Below are 24,722 nucleotides of genomic sequence, written 5' to 3'. Positions count from 1 at the left end.
AAGCTTTTTAGAAATGTAGGTACATTCATTTTTAAATGCAACTTTGCCATCTGAAATAGAGAAAGGAAACAAATGTAGTTAATATACTATGAAAATCTGTGGTAGTAAAATTTTGCATGTCAACCAGGCCTTTATGGGCAAGAACTCTTTTTTGTTCATTTTTTTCTTCAACAAAAGCTCTTTAGGTAATATTTTTTAATATCTTTGATTAAGCTATTTGGCTGAATCACTGACTTTAATATAGTTTTCTTGAAGCCCCAAGAAAACTGTATTTATTTATATATATTTATATATTTCCAAGTCTATTCAGCTTTCTACAGTTCTCACATTTGCTTTGCTCCAATGAATCTTGCCACCTGTGTAAAGCCTTCCAAATGCTGTAATAAGTCTGCTGGCTTTAATCTTTAATTCAGATGTCTGTCACAACTGTCCTGTTAAATACAATTTTTTGAACTTCTTATCCCAGTATATGATGTTGGCAATAAAGAGAACTTAAAAGTTAAAAAGAAATGACAATAAAAAGTCTTGAAGGTAGATCAGAGTGAGGCCAATCACTTAGCTGAACCTCTTGATGACAGATGAGGCTGTGGGGGCCCGGGGTTCCTGAGAGTCAGCGCACCCCAGGGCACAGCAGAACTGGGTCTCAGCTTGCTCTGCTGAATCACATTATCTCTTCTTCCTCATTTTATTCAGACCTTTACAAAAGGTGAAGAATGGCTGGTGTAGAATCATACATTTTGAGCAGTATGTGAATTGTATCTCAATAAAGCTGTTTCTTAAAAAAGATGGGTGGCTGAGTTTCAGAGGTATGGCAGTGGAAGGATAATATGTTCAAGAAACATTTATTCAGTTTCTTTTTTAAAAGTTACACAGTACATAGTCACCTGAAAATCGTAACTAGCCCGAATTCTATGATCTAAATAATAACTTAGGACTGACTCAATTTTATTTACAGCACTATTAATTTCATAGAAGTAGAGGATAATTTAAGAAACAAAATTGCTTAAGAAATAGTCTTAAAATATTTCTTGACACTCAAAAACTCTGAACAGGTTTACAAGGTTAAGTTAAAATGTAAACTCTTAAATAATGCTCTGTCATGCAGCAGTAAGTACCATATTGCAAGTTCACCTTTCTAGAGGACAAGTTAGATTAATAGGAAACGGTGTTTTTTTCCAGTCTTTCTTTCTGGATCTCTTATTAGTGTTTCATTGATCTAACTTTCTTATCTTTTGCTTTCTATATTTTTATCTGTCTTTAAGAAGAAATCAGCTTTTTCTGAGACATAATTTTTATTCAGTGAAGCTCACTCATTTTAATCGTACAGCTCAGCGAGTTACAACAATACATGTAGTCCTGTAACCATCAACACTTTCACTCCGAGGAGCCCTCATCCCCACTGCAGTCTCCCAGCCTCCCCCGAGGTTGGCAGTGTTGCCCCTTTTACAAGGCCCCACAGAATCACATGTAGGCTTTGTGTCTTGCTTCTTTCATGGAATGTAATCCTTTTCTGTTTCTTCCATGCTGTGTATATTGTTTGCTCCTTTTTATTGCTACATGGGATTCCAAGGCCATGGTATGTTCATCCATTCATGAGTTGATGGACACTTAGGTTGTTTCCAGTTTTCATTTCTCTTGGGTACATACCTAGGAATGAAATTGCTCGGTCATTGCTTGGTTTAGGTATGCCAATCTTAATAAAAAATTACCAAATGATTTTCCAGAGTGATCATATCATCTTACACTTGCAACAGCATTTATTATATATCCTTGCCAAGGTGTTATTCTAAATTTTCTTCAGGATATTTTATAGTTTTGGCTATTAAGTTTAGGCCCATGATTCATTTTGAGTTAATTTTTTTAATAAGCTGTGATAAGGATTGAAGTTCTTTTTTGCATATGGATGGCCAATTGTTCCAGCACAATTTGTTGAAAGGACTATCTTGTCCCTTTTGAAACACTTTGCACCTTCTTCAAAAACTAATGGACTGTGTAATACGTATGTGTGTGTGCATATGTCTATTAGCCTATTTCTGAACCTTTTGTGGTTTCACTGACCTTTATGCCAATATTACACTGTCTTAATCATCATCGCTGTATCATAAATCTTGAAATCAAGTTGAAGTCCTTCTAGTTTTCTTAATTTTTCTCAGCAATATTTGCAAGTGCAGTGGTCTTGGCATATTTTGTTAAGTCCATCCTTGAGTATTTCATATTTTCTGATGCTATTGTAAGTTGTATTACATTTTAAGAAGAAAAACACTTCTCATTTCCACTTGTTTGTTGCTAATGTATCTTTCTGGCTTTTTTTTTTATGTCCTGGGAGGTTTTTCAAATCTGTCTTTCAATATGTCTATGGACTTTTAAAAACTGTAATTCAGAATTTTTAGTGTGATAAAAAATACACACAACGAAATTTACCATTTTTGCCATTTTTAAGTACACAGCTCAGTGCACTTGAGTACATTCTCATTGTTTTGTGACCATCACCACTGTGCATGTCCACAACGTCTTCATCATCCCACACTGGAACCCTGTGCTCCTTAAATACTAATTCCCCATTCCCACCTCCTCCTGGCCCCTGCTTCTCACTGCTCCATTTTCTGTGTCTATGCATTTGACTATTCTAGGGATCTCATGTAAGTGGAATCACACAATATTTGTCTTTTGTGTCTGGTTTATTTCACAGCATGATGTCTTCAGTTTAACCATGTTGTAACATGTATCAGAATTGCATTCCTTTTTTTTTAATTTAGAGAGAGGAAGGGTGAGGGAAAGAAAGAGGTAGGGAGAGGGAAGGAGAGAGGGGTGAACATCAATTGGTTGCTCCTTCTGCCCCACACTTTCTGTACCCCACCCAGGAATTGAACCCGAAACCTAGGCATATATACCCTGATGGTTGATCAAACCCGCAACCTTTTGGTGTATGAGATGATGCTCTAACCAAATGAGCCACTCAATCAGAACTGCATCATTTTTGAAGGCTGAATAATACTGCACTGTATGCATAGGACACATTTTGTTTTTTCATTCATCCACTGATAGACATTTGGGTTGTTTCTACCTTTTGATGGTTGTGAATAATGCTGCTATGAACATAAAATTAGTTTTAATTTATAAACTCTTGTATATTCTCTGATAATTTCATTTTTATTTTTTTTGTTTTGTAGAACATTATTTTCTATCTCCTTCTAAATATTGTAGTTTCTTTGATGTTTTCTCTTTTTCTCTGTATGTCTCTGTTTCCTCGAGTTTCTTTTTCTGTTTGTTTTCATTTTTAGCTTTCATTCAGGGCTTTTGTCAAATGTCTGGTGGTTCTTATATTTTGTTTTAAGCTTAAGAGTGAAGTATTTCATAAATGGACTGGAAGCTCTGTGGGGAGAAGGGAGCAGGAGGGACCCATAGGTCTTCTCACTGGGTTGGTACAAATGCCAATGTTCTGGAGAATTTTCACTGGCACCACCCATTTGTTTCTCCACAAATGGACCCTCCAACTTCCTGCCCAGGGGAGACAAGGGGCTGGGATGGCAGGGGTGGGAGGAGCAGTGACGGTGGGGCCGGGCTACAGGGGTTTGTTCTGGCCTTGCCGCAGGCTTTCTGGGAGCGAGCAGGGGACCTGAGGGTGGAGGGTTCACTTTTACTTAGTCCATTGTCTTCCGTCCTGGCACCTCCACAGGCGGAGCCTCTCAAGTGTTCTGTGACACAAAATGACTTTCTTCTATTTGCCATTGTCCCTTGAGAGGTATCTAGGCTGTAACTTCATACGGTCTTCTAAGCCTCACATGGCTCCTCTGTATGCTTTTTGTCTTCCAAATATATGTTGAAATATTTTATCCACTGTTGTCCCTTCATTTCTTCTTTTTGGCCTTGTTGGCTAATACTCTGTTTACTGCTTTCCTGACATTTTACTAGGGTTTTGGGATGGAGAGGAAATGAACATATAATATACCAAATTTAACTCAAAAGAGTAAATAGCATTTATCATTGACAAAAGGTTTACAACATTTCTTTTACCACTGAGCAGGAAAAATTTGCACTCAGGACAATAAGTAAGACCTACAAAATGGGAATGCGAGATCACAGTAATTTGGTAGTAACAAGAGGAAAATGAGTTTTAAAAAAGATGATGGCAGCGTAATATTCTATAGCGTTTCTGATAGTGAATGTGCTTTTGGTTCTCTTGAAAGTATAGAACAAGTTGAAGATGAACTTGTTGATCTGTTGATTTTTTTAAAAAATCCTATACCTGATAGATACAGAGGTAGTATATAAAAGAATCATTCTAGTTAACTTTGTAATTTAATGGACCTTGTTTAATCTCTTACTGCTTTTCTTCCAGCTTTTTCCTGCTCTTTAGCATCTCCATTAACAGGTGGTTAGTCACAGGAAGAGGCAAAGTTCACTAGGCAATCCTGCTTGCCATTGGCTAAGAGGCTGGAGCTCCCAGCTTAATGAGAGTTTAAGGATTGTCTGTGGCTTAAGTTATTGGTGCCGTCCCTTTACTATAGATTACTTAGGCTAAATATAACTATACTGAGCACTTGCTGGAGTAATATTTTGAGTTCTGAGTTCACTATCTAAGGTGGATGGAAAAGAGAAAATGAGCACTTATTTAAAAACTAAAGAACTGGACCTATGAAAAAAAACTAGAGGAAGTTATTTTGTTTTGGTTTTGGTTTATATTGAAAAGTAAGGGTTAGATGAAAATAACATTATTCTAGTATATCCAGAGATGTTTCACGCTGATGTTTCCTGGGGCTCCAAGCTAGGCCTTTTCCCTCCCATGGGTTGCCACAGTACCCATCAACCGACTTGTCCACCCCTCCCGCAACCTCACCAATTCCCTCCGAACTTTACCCTTGAAACCTAACCAACAGGTTTAGGTACCTGCTCTCCAGACTAGATCTAAGCTCATGCCCTAGCTTTCTACCTGCCTTGCTATTTCTACTCCAGTATTCTTCAGGCAATTCAAGTTCAATGTACCTAAAAACTTAGGTCATTATAGTCTCCCCAGCATTACTCACCAACTTTGTGCTCCTGTCCAGAAATTTCTTCATTATGGCAACACTAATTTACCTTGTCGCCTAAGCTTAAATCTTAGAATAAACTTTTCTTTCTTCTTTTCCTTCAACTCCTCTATCCTATTAGACACCAAATTCTATGAATTCAACTTAAAAGTTTTTCAAGTTTATCTTCTCCTATTTCCTCTTCTATTAGTTTAGGTTCTTATCATCCTTTGCCTGAACTACAGGCAGTAATTATGTTTCACTTAAACCACAATAACTATAATAAAGTTATTGGATACAGATTACCCATGATACTGTAATTGCATTTTACACATTCTTAATTTTCCTTACTCTATGCCCTTAATTCTCTGTCGATGTATTTTGTAAATTAGCAATCAGGTCATCTCACCATCCTGCTTAAAGACCTTTAATAATTTTCTTTCTTTAAAGATTTTATTTATTTACTTTTAGAGAGGGAAGAGAGAGAGAAAGAGAGAGAGAGAGGGAAACATCAGTGTACGGTTGTTGGGGGCCATGGCCTGCAACCCAGGCATGTGCCCTGACTGGGAATCAAACCTGCGATGCCTGGTTTAATAATTCTTTTTTTTTTTATAGAATAATGCCTGTACTCTTTAGCATGGCATTTGAGACCCCTCACAGTCTATTTTTATGGTTTTTATCCTCAGTCACTTGCTACCTCTCTAGCTACACCAGATGTCTCTATGCCTTGAATCTGTGTTGATGGTTCACTCCTCCCTGCCTCTATAGATGCTATTCCTCCTTCTTTAGATGGCTTTCCTTCTTTCCCTAACTTAAAAGATTAAGTATTCAATCAACTTAAGAAGATTTCCCCAAATCCTACTAGAATATGTCTGTCTATTGTAAATACATAATATGTACCCATGTAATACATATGTACACACATATACAACATATATGACTATACACACACATGTATACATACCTGTGTATTCTTATGTAAACTAGACTATATGTTCATTGATGTAGAAAGTGTTTTATTTACTCTTTAGCATCAGAGCCTAGATGCTTCATAAATTTTGGTTGAATAAATTAATGTTTATTCTAAAGATAGTGACCACCTGGTTTCTATTTCCATTTATGATAAAAAATTGTATCCTTAAATCTTTAAGTATTAGGATGAGTGGGTTATATACCAGAAGGAGTTATTTACAACTCAGATAATTTTGTGAGCTCTTTTCTGTGGTTCTTTTTTCTTGTGAGGATAGACTTTCTATTTGACTAAGATGATTTAAGAATTACTTTGGTTGGATTTGTACTGCTAGATCCAAATGAATTTTCTGCTGGATCAAAAATAGTTTCTCTGATAGATCAAAATAAGTTTCATCAGAGAAATGACACATATTGAACCAGACCCAGGAAATGCGGCATTAATGCAGGGGGCCTGGGCAGGTTAAAGGAGAAGGATCAGGTTCAATTTTAATTATGACTTTCACTTGCCTATTATGTGATTTCTGTTTGACATTTAAAATTTTAATTTCAGGTCTAACACTGTCAAGGCATAACTAGCATAGCTGAAGATGTTGATTTTATAATATCCATATTTCAATTCTTATTAGAGAATGAACTTAGAATAAGTCAAGATTTTAACCAGAACTAGGAACTGCATTTCACAAAAAGCTTCATTTCATGAAATCTAAAACCCTAGCGAAATGGTAGGGACAATGATGGTAGCAAGCTGTTAATTTCCCCTTAAGATGCTGAAATGATGCTTCAGTCTTTTTTCAATATAAAGATTAAATATAACTCAGTGGTTCTCTTTCACACAAGCATTTTCAGTCGGCAAAAAGGCTATATGGTACATAGCTCTTGAAACACATTTGTTAGGAACTGCCTCTCATATTTCTCCCATGGTTGCTGAACCCACTCCTGGGTCTGTACCCTTCAATATGTCTTTAGCTCTTTCAGGGGGCATACATGATACAAGGACAATTAGCCTGTTCTGTGTATAACAGATGTGGTGTCAATTCAGCATTCTGCAATAAGCTATAATACTATAGAGTCGGAAAAGGCTATTCCCCTAAGCAGTAAGTCTCTCTTTACTGAAAATGCTCATGCACACTTGTGCCTGATTTGTTCGGTGCTGCATTCCCATGTCTTGAAGAGTGCTAGGTGCAGAGTAAGTAGCCAATAAATATTTCATGTGCGAATGAATAAAACACAAAACAGACACACAAAACAGATGATGTTTCAATTAGCTTTTGCGGTGTAATGAATCATCCTAAAGGTAGTAGTTTAAAACAACAGTGATGCATTATCTTTCATGATTCTGTGGATTGGCTGGGCAGTCTCAGATGGTCTCACATTCCTGGGACATCAGCTCTATGGGCTGCCAGGTGTCTCTCCACGTGTCTATCATCTTGGGCCTTAGCACTCCAACAGCATGCATGTGGAAGCTGTAATGTCTCTGCTGGTTAGGCTTGAAACTCATTTCCAGGGCATTCTCTTGGTCAAGAAACGTCACAAGCCCTGTTTACTCAAGAGGTAGGAAATTGATCCAACTTTTTTATGGGAGTTGTTGCAAAGAGCAGAGCTTGTGGCCATTTTTAATCTACCACAAACAACCAAGTTTAAAAAAAAACAAACACTTCTGTAGGAATGTGACTGAATGTGCAAATTCAGGCACATGCCCTCACCAGGAATCAAACTGGCAACCTTTCACTTTGTGGGAAGACACCCAACAAACTGAGCCACCACACAAGTCAGGGCTGCAGGTAATTCTTTTAATGGGAGGGAGATTGGTCAGGCTGACCTCCCAGAGTCCTCCCAACTCTGAAATTCTATGATTCTACCAGGCTGAGTGGATTTCTTACAGGGTTCTAAAAGAGAACAATTATTACCCATGGTATCTGGAAACTAATTTGCTACATCTGGTAAGAAAATTGCCAAGACAATTCATTGCATAATTATTTTCTAACTATTATTATGATCTAGAATTTATGTTCCTCTTTTTACTATTTCAAATACCCACTAGAATTTTCTTATTAGTGAGAGGGATATTTATACCTAGTTACACTAATTTGTAACTTACTCTACTTTTAATTCTGGTATAATAGCAACATTTTCCTTTCCTTATGTTTTTTTTTTTTTTTGTTGGCCATTCTATGAACACTGGATAAATTCTTTGATCTTTTTTTTACACTCTTTCTTTCTTTTTAAAAAAGATTTTATTTATTTATTTCTAGAGAGAAGGTAAGGGAGGGAGAGAGAGAGGGTAAGGGAAGGAGAAGGAGAGGGAGAGAAACATTGGTGTGTGAGAGAAAGAGCAATGGTGTTTGCCTCTTGCATACGCCCGGTACTGGAAACCCAGGCCTGTGCCCTAACTGAGAATTGCACTGGCAACCCCTTGCTTTGCAGAACAATGTACACACCGGTCAGGGGCTCTTTACCCTTATTCATCCATCAAACACTTAATTTTTTAGATATCACTGAGATCAATAATAGAAAATTCTTACATATTTTTCTGCATCAGAGGAGAGTGCTTATATTACTGCCTCAATATTTACTGCTACTTACTGTTAAAGTTGCAGATCTGCCATTTTCTGTAATTTTTCTTTTATGACACTTTTAATAAAGATATTTCCTTGTGGCTATTTTAGTAATAGCCCATACACAGAAATATGAATGCAGAAATATCATATAAACAACTTGCAAATAACATGAAAACCCTGTGTTCTATTAAGAAGCTTCAGCACAATCATAGTTAGAAAACCAGTCTGGGGAAGACTGAACTGCTGATAGCTAAATTGTGACAATAGAAAAAGTTCACACTGTAACATCTTGCTAGTATATTTTTGTTTGTGTATGCACTTACACTTGAAAATCATGCATGTGTTTGACAATTTTTGACAAGTATTTGACAAATACTTGAAATACATGATTTATAATTTGGCATTTCAAAGTTATCATTGTAGTAATCTGTCTTGTTTAAATTGTTTAGTTTGGCATTAAATCTCCTGCCTCTAAATTCTACACTGATACTTCTCTCTTGCTATATTCTTCCCAGCCCTTCAGACAAATCACAAACAAAAACTGACAGCAAGTCACAACCATTTTGTATAAATAAAGCAAATTCATCTTTGTGGGATTGATATGCTGGGTGTTGACTGTATTGTTGATGATTAACCCGATCAGGTTACATTACCAGGAAATCTTATTGTACCTTTCCCTTTAAAAAATCAATAAACTTGATTTCTTGGTTTTGCATTTACAGAAAAATCAAACAGAACAGTTCTCATCTACTTCCATGCCATCCTCACATCCACAGTTTCCCCTATTACTAATATCTTTCATTCATGTAACACACTGATGTGTTACAACCTGTGAATCAAATTGATATGGTATCTGCTAAAGCCCACAGTTTATATTAGGGTTCATTCCTTGTGTTGTACAGTTCTGTGTGCTTTGTCAAATGCATAATGCCATGTACCCTTCCTTCATCACTGTATCACACAGAATAATTTCACTGCCCTGAAAGTCTCCTGTGTTCCACCTATTCATGCCTCTTCCCTCCCCCAGCCCCAGCCTTTCCTTTTTGACACTCTAATTAACTGTAGGGTAATATTAATTAGTTGGAGCTAAGAATTTGCTTAAATAACCTGTGATTCCCCATGGCAATCAAAGTTTCTTAATCATTAATTTAGGCTAGCACTATCCCACAAAAATACAGTATCTGGCAGAAGTAATGCCTGCTTGAGTGTGGTTGGTAGAGTAATAACATGGGCCTAATAATTTATAGTTTTAATTTGAACATTTCAGCTAAAATGTCATATGGTGTGCTTGAGTATGATATTGTTATGATACAGAATTACATGTTTATGGTTTTGTAATAAAAGATTTTGTCATAAAAAAGGGGCATTATTTGTACTGGACCCTGTATAATGTGAGTCATATATGTATTTAAAATTTCCTAGAGCTGAATTAAAAAAATTAAAAAGAGCCCTGCCTGGTGTGCCTCAGTGGATTGAGTGCCAGCCAAGTGCCAGCCTGTAAACCAAAGGGTCACCGGTTCAATTCCCAGTCAGGGTGCATGCCTTGGTTGTGGGCCTGGTCCCCATTTGGAGGTGTGTGAGAGGCAACCCCATATCAATGGTTTTCTCCCTCTCTTTCTCTCTCCCTTTCCCTCTGTCTAAAAATAAATAAATAAGTATTAATAAAAATTTTAAAAAAGTAAAATGAAATTAGTTTAATAATCCCAATATATACAAAATATTATCAATTCCAATATGTAACCAATATAAAAATTGAGATAATTTTTTGATACTAACTGCAAATCTAATATGCATTTTAAACTTAAAGCACACCTCATTTCAGACTAGTCACATTTCAAGTGCTCAACAGCCACAAGTAGCCGGGGACTAAGATTGGACAGTGCAAGCCTAGACTGTGAGCAGCTTGAAAGCAGGTTATCCTCCCCCCTCCAGGGCCTCCAGATTAGGACTGCAGTAAAGACCTTTGGAAGGTATATGAGAAAGACAAAAAAAGCTCTCTAAACCTCTGGGTGTCGATTACTTGTGTGTCCTGCAACCACTACCTTTAAACTCTCCAGTTTTGGAAAAAGTGGAATGGGAATCATGCTCATTCTGGCATATCAAAGAAATATTGGGCTTCCTGAGTTCCAGAAAGCCTGAATCATCTGAAAGTTGACTCATGAGCCTAAGGTGACTGAAATGTAATATGAATCAAATTTGCCTTCCAAGGCATCGTTCCATTTCCATTTTCTCTCACCCCCCTTCCTCTCTCTTTGGGTGACTCATCCTCCCACCTTGTGAGAGTCCAGCATCCTGCAGATCTCAAAATTCTCCTGGAAGGAAATGAGCGGACTTTCAAAGGGTCCCGCCCCGGTCCCCAGATGGTCCAGCCCAGTTCTGTTTTGCCTACCTCATGCAGGGTGTGCAGTTTAGACTGGGAGTGACCTTAACCCTGTCAAAAAATTATTTTTTTCTTTTGGGGTGGTGATGGTAGTAGTGATGAGGTGTCCTGGGAATTTAAGCTTGAAAAAATATATAATCTTTTATTTCAAAATCTTAAAACGTTACGTATGTTGCAACCCTTAGGGCCTACTTTACAGTCCCAGTTAGTTAGTACCTTTGTCCACTCTGGGTTTTTTCCTTTCCTGGGAGGAAAGTTTCCACTCCTAGTCCCCAGGATAACAACGCCCTTCCGGTACCGCGCCATAAACCCCTCCTGCCCCTTAGTGTAGGCAGTTGGCTCTCTTAGCAAAAGCTGAACTCCAACGACAGCCAGACCTCCAGCTGTGATCAAGGCCCAAACCCTAGCCCTTATCCTCAACTACCCACGGTAGAGCGTGGGATTGCCAGTTCCAAACTCCGCCCACCGAACCCAACCTAGCCAGTAAGAGAGAGAAAGCGTAAAGAACCCCACCCACTTTCCTATCTTTTCTTTTCCATTGGGCCGGTTCGTTGTCCTTCGTCTCTGACCCATAGCCAATTGGCTCCCTCCCTCCCGCGCCAGCCCCTGCCTGCTGGGGGCGGGGTGGCGGGGCGTGAATCACGCCAAACTGGGCGGAGAGTCTGCTGGCCTCTCTCCTTCGCTCGTTTGGGCGGCGGCGGCAACTGGGGACGGGGCGGGTGGCGCATCACGGGTGCGGAGGCAGGAGCAGCAGTCTCATTGTTCCAGGAGCCGTCGCCTCTGCAGGTCCCTCGGCTTGTTCTGCCCTGCCCCTTTCGGTCCTCCCCGCCCCCCACAACTGCCCGTGGCTCTAAGGAAAAGCGTTCCGGGCGGCAGCGGTAGCTGCAGCATCATCTCCGACCTGCCAGCCATGGAAGACATGGACCAGTCGTCTCTGGTCTCTTCGTCCTCGGACAACCCGCCCCGGCCTCAGCCCACGTTCAAATACCAGTTCGTGCGGGAGCCCGAGGAGGAGGAAGAGGAGGAGGAAGAGGAGGAAGAAGATGAGGACGAGGACCTGGAAGAGCTAGAGGTCCTGGAGAGGAAGCCCGCCGCCGGGCTGTCCGCGGCCCCAGTGCCCACAGCCCCCGCCGCGCCCCTGCTGGACTTCGGCAATGACTTTGTGCCCCCGGCGCCCCGGGGGCCCCTGCCAGCCTCTCCCCCGGCCGTCCCGGAGAGGCAGCCGTCTTGGGACACGAGCCCCGCGTCGTCCGCGCCATCCATACCCTCTGCTGCCGCAGCCTTGTCCTCCAAGCTCTCCGAGGACGACGAGCCTCCGGCCCGGCCTCCCCCTCCTCCCCCGACCAACGTGAGCCCCCAAGCCGAGCCCGCGTGGACCCCGCCAGCCCCGGCCCCCGCCGCACCCCCCTCCACTCCGGCCGCGCCCAAGCGCAGGGGCTCTTTAGGCTCAGTGGGTGAGTGCCTATCTCTTCTGCCTCGCGCAGTCGCTCGCGCCCCTCCCTCTTTTGTGTGCAGCCCCAGCTGCTCCGGCGGAGCCCCCCTTTCTGCCCCGAGGAGGCTTTGTCTGCGGACCTTGGGGTGAAGGCGCCCTCCCCCACCCTGATGGGAACCACGGGGAGCTGGGTGGGGCGGCGGTGGAAGCCCGGGCTTGTTTTTTGTCTGTTGGGGTATCGGGGAACACGTGCACCCGCCCGCTCCCAGGTTCTTCCCTCTTGTCTCCATTCCACTGCGTCTCAGAAGTTAGGCACCCACCCACCCCTAGTAGGATCTGGGCGTGTATCGTGGAACTCGGGTTGTAGATTCATTGGGCGGGCTTGGTTCTGGTGTGAAGATGGAAAGGCCTTGGCGCCTTAATCTTTTGTCTACCCGTCTGGGTTGCTCTTAGGGAAAAGGCGCAGTTTCGCTGGTAGTCTACTTGCCTACATTTAGCCCTGGCCCTCATCCTCACCCTCTCCCTGGTTTGGGTGGCCCTCAAGCATTTCTCTTCCCCTCCTCTTGCCCTGGTGTGGAGCTGGCCCATTGGAAAACGTCCACACTGACCTAACTGCAGTGAAGGGAGAGCGCCTCCAGTGGTGTGGCGCGTGGAGAATTGGAAAGGAGAGAGTTCTAGCGACGTTCTGCCACCGCCCAGTTTATCCGCACCAGCTAAACCGAGCCGGGGAAAAGGGATCTGGGCATTGTGTTCCGAGGGAGCGCCGTTTTGCCAGGGCCTCAGCTACAGAGCAAGAGGAATTGCTGTTAATGTGGACAGGTTTAGGCTATTAATGCATAATAATTGAGGCAAAATGATTGATATTCTTAAAGAAGGGAAACCTGTGGATTCCTTTCCGGGAATAGGCTAACTAAACTTGAGGCAGACTTACCATGAAACTTAATGAAATATTTTGAGACAGGTTTTCATATATTGAGTAAAGTATTTCTTGAAAGTTAAGTTGTAGATCGACTGAGACAATCTGCATAATCTGTAAATAGTCTTCATTCACGAGTAACTGATGGTACATGATTAATTTTTAAGAACATCTTCGGAAATTATTTTAGAAGATAAAAAATTCAGAGTTTAACTTATTAGGCAAATTACTAACTTATTAGACAATTATTAACTTACAAGTAGCTTACTTTTGGGACAGAAAGTGTCCCAGTAACAGTGTCCCTCTCTCTGTAAAAGTTCAAGAATCAGGTAGTGATTCGCAGCCTTGTAACATTTTAGAAATGGTTTGTTTTCTAGAAAATCAGTCTGAAGTCACAATTTTTTTTCCATTCACTCCTGCTTGACAATGGGAAAAGAATTGTGATGTTTCATTTTAACATTGACATCCCCCAAAGCATGACTCAAAACACTATTCACTACACTAAGTATATTAGAAGATGAGGATGTCTCAATCTTCCCTTTTCTCTGAATCAAAATCACATTTGAGAGAAACTAAGTTGAGGTAGAAAAATACAAAGTAACAAGAAATTTGCAGAAGGAAAATTTAATGATTAACAGAAAGCATACTAATTTGTCATCTTACATGCCTGAATGGGAACAAAGAGAAGAGTTTTTTCTTTGAACATTAGAGATTCAAGATGACAGCATTCTCTTGGAATTTTGACTTTTGGAATGGTAGTGTAGAAGACAAAGAAGAGACAGTATTGTCTTCCTAGGGACTCTGTGTGGTTCCCTATTTCTGTACTGATGGCTATCTGGAAACTTTAGTTCCTTTAATTTGATTATGGTCATGGACATGTAAACTATTTAAATGAGTCTGGATTTCTTTTAATTGTTCATTCAGCTGATTATTGCTTATCTGCCAAGAGATAGGCACTGCTGGGTCATGAGGGTATAGCAGTAAGATACATGTGCTCCCCATGGGGGTAGTTGTTAGTACTGGGTTGGCCAAAAAGTCTGTCTGGTTTTTTCCATAAATAACACATTTGTTTTTATTTTCAATAACTTTATCCAATAACTTTATTGATTTGGATATTTTGAGTATGTTGGCTATCTCTCACGTGGTATAACATTGATTGTTCTCAGTAATGTCTTGATTGGATCTTTATCAACCTCACTTGGTCCACCTGACTGTAGAGCATTGCCCAGCAAGAAATTTCCAGAACGAAACTTCTCAAACCACTTTTGACCGGTTCAATGAGTCATAGCACCTTCTCCACACACTGCACAAATCTCTTTTTGTGTCTCAGTTGTGTTTTTACTTTTCTTGAAGTAATAAAGCATAATATGCAGAAAATGTTGCATATTTTCTTCCATCTTCAATATTAAAATTGCTACACAAAAACTCACCAATTTTGGTATTTTTTAAATGTGTGCTGATATGACAGCTCTCACAATATAATCTAGCAAAATTGTTTCAAATGAAGTAAAAGACAAGTACTGCTAGAGCCATCTTACAGAAAAAACAAATGAACTTTTTGGCCAGTCCAACACTTAAGTGAGGAACTCAGAATAGTGGTATTATGACGAAAATAAACAGGATAATGGTGTGGAAAATGACTGGGATGTGTGAGCTCCTTTATAAGGCCTTTCTGAGGAGGTAAGATTTGAATTGCAGTAAAAAATTTCCAAGCAACTCTTAGGAGGCAAAAGCCCTGAGGTAGGAATGAACTTTGTTTGAGAATCTAGTTAGAAGCACTAGTGAGAAAAATGAGGAAGGGGAGAGAGGTAGGCTTCACTTAGATCTCTAACAGTCCAGGGTAAAAAGATTGGCTTTAAAAAATGTTGTTTACGTTAGAAATATGCTCCTTAAATAACTGATTTTGAAGCAAAAATAAAGTTTTGAAGATTTAGAGGAACTGAGAGGGCTGATGGCAGAGTGTAAAGGTGAGGTGAGAAATGTGTGGAGCTTGGTTAGAAACAGACCAGCCTGATTGGAAGAGGGTTGATCCGTGACACTCATGTGTTTAACGTTGTCGTCCATACTGTTTTTGAGTAAACTCTGATTTGCTGTTGTGCTCAGAGCATCCTCATGGTAAGGCAGTAACTGGAGTGAGACTGCAGCCTCTCACTTGGTGACCATTTTTCACTCTGAGAACAATTGGCTTCAGATTGTGGAGGTGGTTGGTTGACCTAGGCTTTGAGGAAATACGAGGGAAACTGAGTAGAAATTAGGTTGAGAGAAATGCAAACATCATTAACAGTTGCATTGAACTGCTCTCTGGCCGTATTCTAAAGCAGTGTTAATCAAGATCAAAATGTGTGGTAGATCTGCATTCTGAAGGGTGTTGAATGTCCAGTTAAGGAATTAGGGTTTTATCATCCTGCTTTTATTCGTGCTCTGCTAAGCTACGGTTGGTCTTGCTTTTGAAATTTATATTAGGAAACCAAAAGTGTTTTTATTCTTGTTTTCAAAATATAGTTAATATATTATTTTTCAACCCTCTTCCAATTTACTATGTTAGGCATTGGGAAGCCATAGAAGATTATTGAACTGAGGCATGGATGACATCATGAAAACTGTTAAAAAGAGGGAATTAGTGACTATATTCTAGATAGGTTGGAAAGAAAACACTCTTTAGAAAGCTTTAGCAATAGTTCTGAGACAGATGAGTAGAGCCTGAACTACTTCATCGCTAGTTCAGTGACAATGGAATAGAAGGGAAGCATGATTTTCTTGGGTTGTGAATTAGTATTTTTATCATTAGGTTACAAAGGGGCTTTATGAAAGAAGAATTAATTGATAGGGCTTTGAGGCCGTGAATGTAAATGCAAAGAAAAGAATGTTGGTGCTTATTAAATCAATTTTAGAGACTGTCCAAAGTTGTTAATTGCAGTGGAAATTTGTATAGAGTTGGATATTGCAATAAGTATAGGGTATTTTACGTCTTGGAGATGAAAAACTATTAGTCTTCATAAAGTCATGTATTATATGATCATTTGGTATAGGAGCACATATTAGAAATATTAAAAGGTTTTGAGTGATAATATATTTTATGAGCTGCTTATAAAGAAAGAGGTGTCATGCTCTATTCCCCATCTTCCTTCCATTTTATCTAACATGATAACAAGGAATAGAACTGATGAATTTAGAGATTCTGAATAATTTCTTTTGTTAAGCCATTTTTTATTTTCTAACTAGGAACAAGTGGCACACTCCTTATGGATAAGATAAATTATTGTGTATATTTCAGATTGGTTCCTAAGCAGCACAGTATCAAACTTACATGCCTTTTAGTATCTAGCAAACTCTTTTAAGTCCCTTTTAAAATGATGTAATAAATATATGGAGTCTTTGGTAAATATATAATTACAAGGTATGTGAAAAAGTATTTAGGAAATATGCTATATAAATAAACTTTTGCTTATATTAAGTGAAAGGTTTGCTATATTATATAAAACATTTCTAAAAAGGCTCATGTTATCTATTGTCCAAAAATTAGGTCTGTTTTATGTGTAGTCATTCATAATATAACTAAAAACAATTTACTTGAAAACCTACTGATGTAAGGCCCCAATTTATTTTTTAAAATATTTATTTACTTTTACAGGGGAAGGGAGGGAGACAGAGGGAGAGAAACACGAATGTGTGGTTGCCTCTTATGTGCCCCCTACTGGGTGCCTGGCCCACAACCCAGGCATTTGTCCTGACTGGGTATCGAACCTGCAGTCCTTTGGTTTGTGGGCAAGCGCTCACTCCCAATTTAAATGATACCTTTTAAAGGTATTTTGCTAGCCCAAGATACAAGTACCAACCAAATGGATATATTTCTTGACTTTTCTTTGCAACCTCCGATTAAGTAGAAGTGTTGCAGATACACTATTCTTATAGTACATTCTCTGAGACTTTTTGTCCTTATTTCTAAACATGACCCTAGAAGGTCCCCCTGAAGGTGATGACAGCACCAGGAATGGGAACTGTAAGGGCAGAATCATAGTTCATCAGCAGTGTTTAAATGGGTTAATGTGACCTTCGTGGACATAGGCATGCAAGATGGTGAGACCCAGCTTTATTGAAGCTAAGGTCTTCTCAGGATTGATGGACTCATCATTCTTTTAAACTATAGAGGGGGAGTTGATAATGTCTCATTCTCATTTAAGCTGATGGGTTTTGGTTTCTTGGTGTGGTTATTGTTAATTTTTAAATTGCTTTCCTCATGTGTTCTGTAACATTCTGTTTTTACCTCATATATTGGTAATGGTATGTTTACTTATCTGTAGTCTCTACCAGACTGTATACTCCTTGAGTAAAGGGGCTCTATTATCTTTTTCTTTGAGGAAAAGGACTATATGATATTATATCTGCATTGCTGAGCAGAGATATGGTATAGGCACTCAGATATTTGTTGAATAAATACAAAATTATAGATGACTATGGATCTTCATATTCTGTTTAGTTCTAGAATTACTACAATATTTTCTGACAATAAAAATCCTAAGTCTTGCCCTGGCTGGTGTGGCTTAGTGGGTTGAGTGCCAGCCTGTGAATTGAAGGGTCGCTGGTTCGATTCCCAGTCAGGGCACATGTCTGGGTTGTGGTCCAGGTGCCCAGTTGGGGGTGTGTGAGAGGCAACCTATCAGTGTATCTCTTGCATGTTGCTCTGTCTCTCATTCCTTTCCCCTTTCTCTTAAAAGTATATAAATAAAATCTTTAAAGATTCCCCATAGTAATAAAACTCTTCTTTAAAAAAAAATCCTAAGCCTTATGAATTAAAGCATGTATTTATTTAGATATATAAGGTATATGAATGTATTATATATTTTTAGCCAGCCTTTTATTGATGATTAATTAGATTGTTTCTCAGCCTTTTTTTGTTATAATGTTGCAGTGAATACCCTTGTATAAACAACTTTGGGAATATGTGCTCTTCTCTATTTGTTGTAATATAAATTCATCCAAGTAGAATTGCTGGTTCAAAGGGTATGTGAATTTAAAATGTTGATAGATGATGCCAAATTGTACTACAAAGAGTTGTTACAACTTGTGTTCCTACCAATAATATGTTACAGTACCTTTTCCCTTTTGCATTTGCCAATACAGTAGATTGATAAACTAGTAAATGGTTTAACAAATTTAAAAAAAACTTATATTTCCCAGTATTTTTCTAATGGTCTTAGGTGCCATATTTTTTAGGTGCCAGTGCATCTTTCTGATCATACATAGCCTTGACGATTGACGGCTACTGCTACCCCCTCTCCCCTGCCCCCTCTGCTGTTCTTATAGACATAGGAGCACTTGCTCAGTTGTAAGGAAATAGCCTTTGTCATGCATATGTCTTAAAAAAATTTCTCCCATGTATTTTTCTGGTATTTTTATGATTTCATTTTGACATTTAATTCTTTCTCCTGTAGTTAATTTTGTCCTAGAGAGAGAAGTAGTGATATAATTTTTTAAATGTGATTTCCCATTTGTTTCAACACTGTTTTCTTTACTACATATTTTGAAATGCCACTTTTGTTACATACTTGTAATCTTTAAAAATTTTTTCAATTCCAGTTTGCATTCAGTATTATATTATTTCAGGTATATTGCATAGTGGTTAGACATTTATATAATTTATGAGGTGATCCCCCTAACAAGTCTAGTTCCTCTCTGATGACCATACATAGACTATAACTTTCAAATAAAATACTAGCTAACAGGGCTTTTCTGCAATTATTTTCTTTGCCTTGTGCATGTATAATTTTCTATCTGATCTTTAAAGTTTATCTAGTCTCCTGTCCCTCTTTTGGAAGTAGAGTGGGTTACATTACATTTAGGGATTAAATTAGGGAAGAATTAATATATTTTTAGTATGATAGTATGTTTTTTTCTACCAAGACATTGTTTTTATTAACATGTACTTAAAAAAACTGACATATAATTATGTGAAATGTAGGCTTTAAAACATAAATATTAAGTGTTCTAGTCTGCTTAGTAGGAAACACTGGAAATACTGGGTTTTTGTTCCCCTCTTTTCAAGTGATTAGAGACTTAAAGATAAGTCCTCCTGCTTTTTCCTTTCTAGAATATTTTTGTTGCAAGATGAGAAGTAATATTCTTTATAGTACTGTAGTAGGGGCTGTAGTTGCTAAATACTAGATTAACTTTTTAGCTCTCCCTGAATCTTTTACTTAGGTGGACCTTCAGTTTTATTAAAAAACGAAAACTGTACTTGAACAATGATTAAAATAAAAAAAAATCATAAAAAAAAAACAGTATTTCTTTAATGTCTTGTTCTTATTGATGAAATTATTATTTATAGCTAAGGAAGGCTTACAAAGTTTTGTTGTTTATACAGATTTAGTGGTTGTCTGGTTCCTTGGAAGTTCAATATTAATTAAGAAAAAGTTAACATAGTCTTTTTTGTTGTTGTGTTTTGTTTTTTAATACCAGGCTCAGGGCTGTGTATGGGGACAGACAGATGAGCAGGGATGGTACTTAGGAGAGGTGCGGGTAGCGGACCGAGGGCAAAACACAGGTCTCTAGTTGTAAAGACTTTCTGCTGTCTTAAAATCAGAGGAGTCTTGTGCTTGTACTATAAGAACAATCACCTATTTACCGATCTGTCAGCCGCTTTTGTGAAAAGAGAAAAAAAACCTTACTTGGGTTCCAGGCCTGCCTGCACATTTTTACTCTTTAACTTTACAGATTGACTCGTGAAGTTGACTAACTGGAAGGTGCCATTATTAAATTCATTAAATTTATTTATCTCTTGCATTTTGACAGCCTTGGGTGAAGCTGACCTAAAACATGAAAAAAAATTTAAGCTACTGGACTTACTGTAAAGAAAAAAGGGAATTTACTTTCTAAAAATTCTGTTCTTCTTTGTTCTAAGGAGGTTATTAAACATAGTTAAACCTATCATATAAATCCCTTTTATAAATAGCCTTTGGAACTTCTCAGTCTCAACTAATCAACATTATTAAAATTATACAAAGTTTTATTATACCAAGTTCTAATATTTTAATTTCATTTAAAAATCAATTTTTATACAAAACAACTTGATAAAAACTTTGTTAGATGCTTTTTTTTTGCATGGGTGCATTATGAAAATTAGAAGATCACGTGTTTCATTGTTATGTGTTATAGGTCATCTATGGTCTACACACCATAGGTCTTCTCTAAGGATTAGGTCTGTGAGGTACCACTTTTGAACAGGACAGGAACTACCACCTCCCAACATGCTTTCTCATTTACCCAGTGTATTCCACCACACTTTCCTTAGTCCCTCTCACCAAAATTTTGTTAATGAAACATGTTGCAGGAACTATAGTTAAGTTTGGCATTGGTAGAATCAAACGTGTATATTTTAATGGTCTGCTAAAAGAATTGTGGGTAAAACTGTAGTTAAAGTAGCTTCAGTATAATAGAATTCTAATATGTTTACATTGCCTTATCTCATTTTGGAGGGATTTAAAAATTATTTTTACTTTTTATGGAAAATTTGAAACATAAAGACCATAGTGAATGAAATCCTATTTAGACATCACTGAGCCCCAATAATGAGCTATCCATGGCCACTCTTGCCAGTCCCCTGCCTCATAAATACTTTGTTGTGTGTCTTGCAAACTGTAAGTCCTCTTTTCCAAACATAACCACGGTATGCACTCTTGATCAGATACTTCCCCAACGTATGTAGCAATAATTAATATCATCAAATATCCAGCCAGTGTTTATATTTCCTATTATGTAGTGGATGTCCCAACTGGTCTTTTTTTTTTTTAAATCGTGGTTTTTTTTAAATCAGACTTCAAATAAGGTCCACACATTACAATGGATTGGTTTATTTTTCAATAAGTTTATGGGTTCTCCCTTGCTTACTTGTGCACTCTCTGAAATTTGTTGAAGAATGCAAATATACTTTTTTCATTGTAATGCTTTTATTTTTTAGCTGATAGTCATTTTAATGTTTTTATTAAGCTATAACTTACAATAAAATGCACAGATCTTAAGTTTTGGAAATTCTGTTTTGACAAGTGCATCTACTCACTTAACCCACTCCCCTATTAATATACAGAACATTTTCATCATCCCAGAAAGATCCCTTGGGCCCTTAGCCGTCAATTTAATTCCATTCTTGTTCCGTCCTTCCCGCAGCCCCCCAATCCCAAGCAACTACTGTTCAGGTTGTTTTCACCATGTTTTGCCTTTTACACAGCATCATATGACTGGAATCATATAGTGTGTACTCTTGTGTCTGGTTTTTGCACCCAGCTATTTTTTCACATTTTTCAGTGATGTTGCAGGTATTAGTAATTTGTTCCTTTCTACTGCTGAGTAGTATTCCAAGATAAGAATGTACCACAATTTAATAATTCCTTCATTGTTAATGGGCATTTGGGTTACTTATAATTTTTGGCTATTATGAACAATGGGATGCTATGAACATTCTTGTCTGGGCCTTTTTTGTGGACATTTGTTTTCATTTCTCTTGGATAAAGAGGGTAGAATTGAGTAAGAGTAGAATTGCTGGTTCATGGGGTAGATGCCTTTATAAAAAATTGCCAAAGTGTTCTCCAGAGGGGTTCTACATCTGCCAGCACTGTGTGGAATTAAGGTGGCTTCACATTCTCACCACCATTGGACATGATCAGTCTTTCTAACTTTAGTGGGTGTATAGTTGTTTCTCATTGTGGTTTTAATTCAGATCTCCCTAATGACTAATGAATTAGAGGACTTTTACACGTCTGTTGGCTACTTAACATGTTTTGTTTTGTGAGGTGTCCAGGTAATTTGCCCATTCTTCCCTTGGGGTATGTGTTATTTTTTTACTGATTCGTAGGAGTCTTTTGTCAGATCTATGCATTGTGAATATATTATCCTAATCTGTAGCTTACTTGTTAAATTTATCAATGGTTTCTTTTGATGAGTATAATTTCTGCTTTTGAAGAAGTCTTAATTGCCCTGGCTGGCGTAGTTCAGTGGATTGAGTGCGGGCTGCGAACCAGGCATCGCAGGTTCGGTTCCCAGTCAGGGCACATGCTTAGGTTGCAGGCCATGGCCCCCAGCAACCACATATTGATGTTTCTTTCTCTCTCTCTCTCTCTCTCTCTCTCTCTCTCTCTCTCTCTCTCTCTCTCTCTCCCCTCTCTAAAAATAAATAAATAAAATCTTTAAAAAAAAGAAGTCTTAATTTATCAAGTTTTCCTTTTATGGTTCATGTTTGGTGTGCTAAGACACCTTTGTCTATTCCACAGTTGTGAAAACACTATATTTTCTTCTAGAAGCTTTATAGTTTTAGCTTTTATGTTTAAATCTGTGATCCATCTTGAATTAATTTTTGTCTATGGGAGAGTTACAGATTCAGATTTACATATTTTTTCCATATAGATATTCAGTGTCCCAACAGAATTTTTGTGGAAGAAATTTGTCTTTTCTCTATTGATTTGCTTTGGTGCCTTTGATGAAAATTGACCATATTAGTGTGTCTATTTAAGCACACAGATGCTCCTTAACTTACGATGGTGGTTATTTTCCATAAACTCATGGTAAGTTGAAAATATCCCAAGTCAAAAGTGCATTTTGACACTTAAAAATTGGCATGAACTTTCTCTGGCATTATTCCACGTCCGTTTGCATAAGTGTGTCCAGCATTCAGTGTGGGAGTGGGTGGAAGAGTGGGATAATGAGGAAGAGGTGGAGAAGAAGGAGAACAAAGATTAGCTCATTAAATGTGATTTTTTTAAATGCATTTAATACACTTAACCTACCAAACATCATTGCTTAACCCAGCAGAGGTTGTGGCTGATCTGAGAGATACAGATTCTTCTTAGATATTGTTACGTATATTGGATGCATAAGTTAAAACTCATGACTAGCTGCGCATTTGTACATGACTAATGTTAAGCCACAATGTGTAAGCTGTCAGTTTGGTTGTAACACGTGTTTCCTAAGGGTGCGTGACACTTGATAGTAAATTGTCTCTGAGAGATACCACCTTGAGCATAGCAGTATTGTTTGTAATGACTGTTACAAACGTCTTACAAAGCCAACTATTGAAGATTCTGATTAAATAATGTTAAAGATATTTTGGGGGTTGTATTTTTTAGCAATATCCATGTTTCTGTTATTTGAAAAGTTTTATTTGTGTTTAGTAATTTCTAAATTGCAACTGTAAGTAAATAAAAAGTCTTGCATATTATATTTATTATATAAATAATGCAAATTTGCAGTGTTTTACATTTTTTTTTTTTTTCGCATTTCAGCACATACTGGTAATGAATGTCTCTCTCAAATACACGCAACCTATGTTGTAGTTTTTTTTGACTGCAGCCTCTGCAGGGTTGACCTAGCCTACCCTAAACACGCTGAGAACACTTATACTTTGCCTGCCTACAGTTGGGCAAAATCATCTAACAGTGAACACACTGTAGAGCATCAGTTGTTTACCCTCCTGACCTGGGAGTTGTGGCTCACTGCGGTGTGCTGCCACTGCCTGGAGTCAGCAGAGAATTGTACTGCACATTGCTAGCCTGGGGAAAGATTTAAATTTCAAAGTATGGTTTCTACTGAATGCGTATTGCTTTCCTTACCGTCGAACCACTGTGAGTTAAGGGTGTCTGTATCTATTTTGTTCTGTTAATCTATTTGTTTATCCTTATGCCAATGCCAGACTGTTTTAATTGCTATAACTTTACATAAGTCTTAAAACCAAGTAGCCTGAGTACACCAAGTTTATATATATATATATATTTTTTTTTTTTTCAAAATTATTTTGCTCTTTCTATGCCCTTTGTATTTCCATATACACTTTAGGACTAACTTGTTCATTTCCACAGACCGCCCACAGGGAATTTGATTGGGATTGTTATTGAGTCTAGAGATTAATATGGGGAGAATTAACATCTTAAGGTTTGAAATTTTACCCCACAACAAGCTAACAAATTCGCCTTGCATAGTTTCATGGATATTGGCAGAAGACACAGATGCCTGAGTAAGAGCTCACAGCAGTGATCATAGCCAGAATATCAGCATTTTCTTGCACAGGTTCCCTGGGCCCCATTTCACATAGGGCAACACTGAGAGGGCCAAGTGATGCTTGCACTTGTGTGAGTGGTGTTACAGGAGAGCAGCCTTGGGCTTAGAGAAAAGCCATATTTCACTACCTAATAAGCATGCCTGCCTTATTATTGCTCAAGAGGAGGACACTGTCTCTGCCTCCAAGGCTGTTTGAAGTCTCCCAATCCATGAACATGAGATATCTATTATATATATATAAAATGCTTAGGTCTTCTTCAGTTTCTTTCAGCAGTGTTTTGTAGTTTTCAGTGTAGAGCTTTTGTATTTCTATTGTTAAATTTATTTCTAAGTATTTTATATTCTTTGTTGATACTGTAGATGATAGGTAAAATATTTTATTTTTCATTTGTTAGTTGCTGGTAAATAAAAACACAAT

General features: G+C 38.2%; 1 protein-coding gene and 2 long non-coding RNA genes across 6 annotated transcripts in view; 1 reads left to right on the top strand and 2 right to left on the bottom strand.

The window, feature by feature from the left end:
* Window positions 1–312: 312 nt before the first annotated feature.
* LOC118501092 lies at window positions 313–20,573 on the bottom strand. The gene is made up of 3 exons (XR_004903670.1): window positions 19,804–20,573; window positions 4,809–4,811; window positions 313–322 (listed from the first exon to the last, which is right to left on the bottom strand). It is a non-coding gene; the product is annotated as an uncharacterized LOC118501092 (long non-coding RNA).
* Window positions 7,035–11,355, bottom strand: LOC118501091. Its single transcript, XR_004903669.1, has 3 exons — window positions 11,133–11,355; window positions 10,926–11,024; window positions 7,035–7,596 (listed from the first exon to the last, which is right to left on the bottom strand). It is a non-coding gene; the product is annotated as an uncharacterized LOC118501091 (long non-coding RNA).
* Window positions 11,575–24,722, top strand: part of RTN4 (reticulon 4) — a 79,801-nt gene continuing 66,653 nt past the window's right edge. The window contains exon 1 of one of the 4 annotated variants that reach the window (XM_036027964.1): window positions 11,575–12,370. In XM_036027964.1, the coding sequence (XP_035883857.1) occupies window positions 11,827–12,370 (544 nt within the window). In that variant the 5' untranslated portion in view covers window positions 11,575–11,826. The remainder of the gene's footprint in view (window positions 12,371–24,722) is intronic. The other 3 variants (XM_028514552.2, XM_028514554.2, XM_028514555.2) reach the window with 3 other exon arrangements.

Source organism: Phyllostomus discolor, chromosome 6 (genome assembly GCF_004126475.2).
Source record: "Phyllostomus discolor isolate MPI-MPIP mPhyDis1 chromosome 6, mPhyDis1.pri.v3, whole genome shotgun sequence".
Lineage (NCBI taxonomy): Eukaryota > Metazoa > Chordata > Mammalia > Chiroptera > Phyllostomidae > Phyllostomus > Phyllostomus discolor.
Note: the sequence above shows the minus strand (reverse complement) of the source record. Positions and strands in the feature narration are given on the sequence as shown.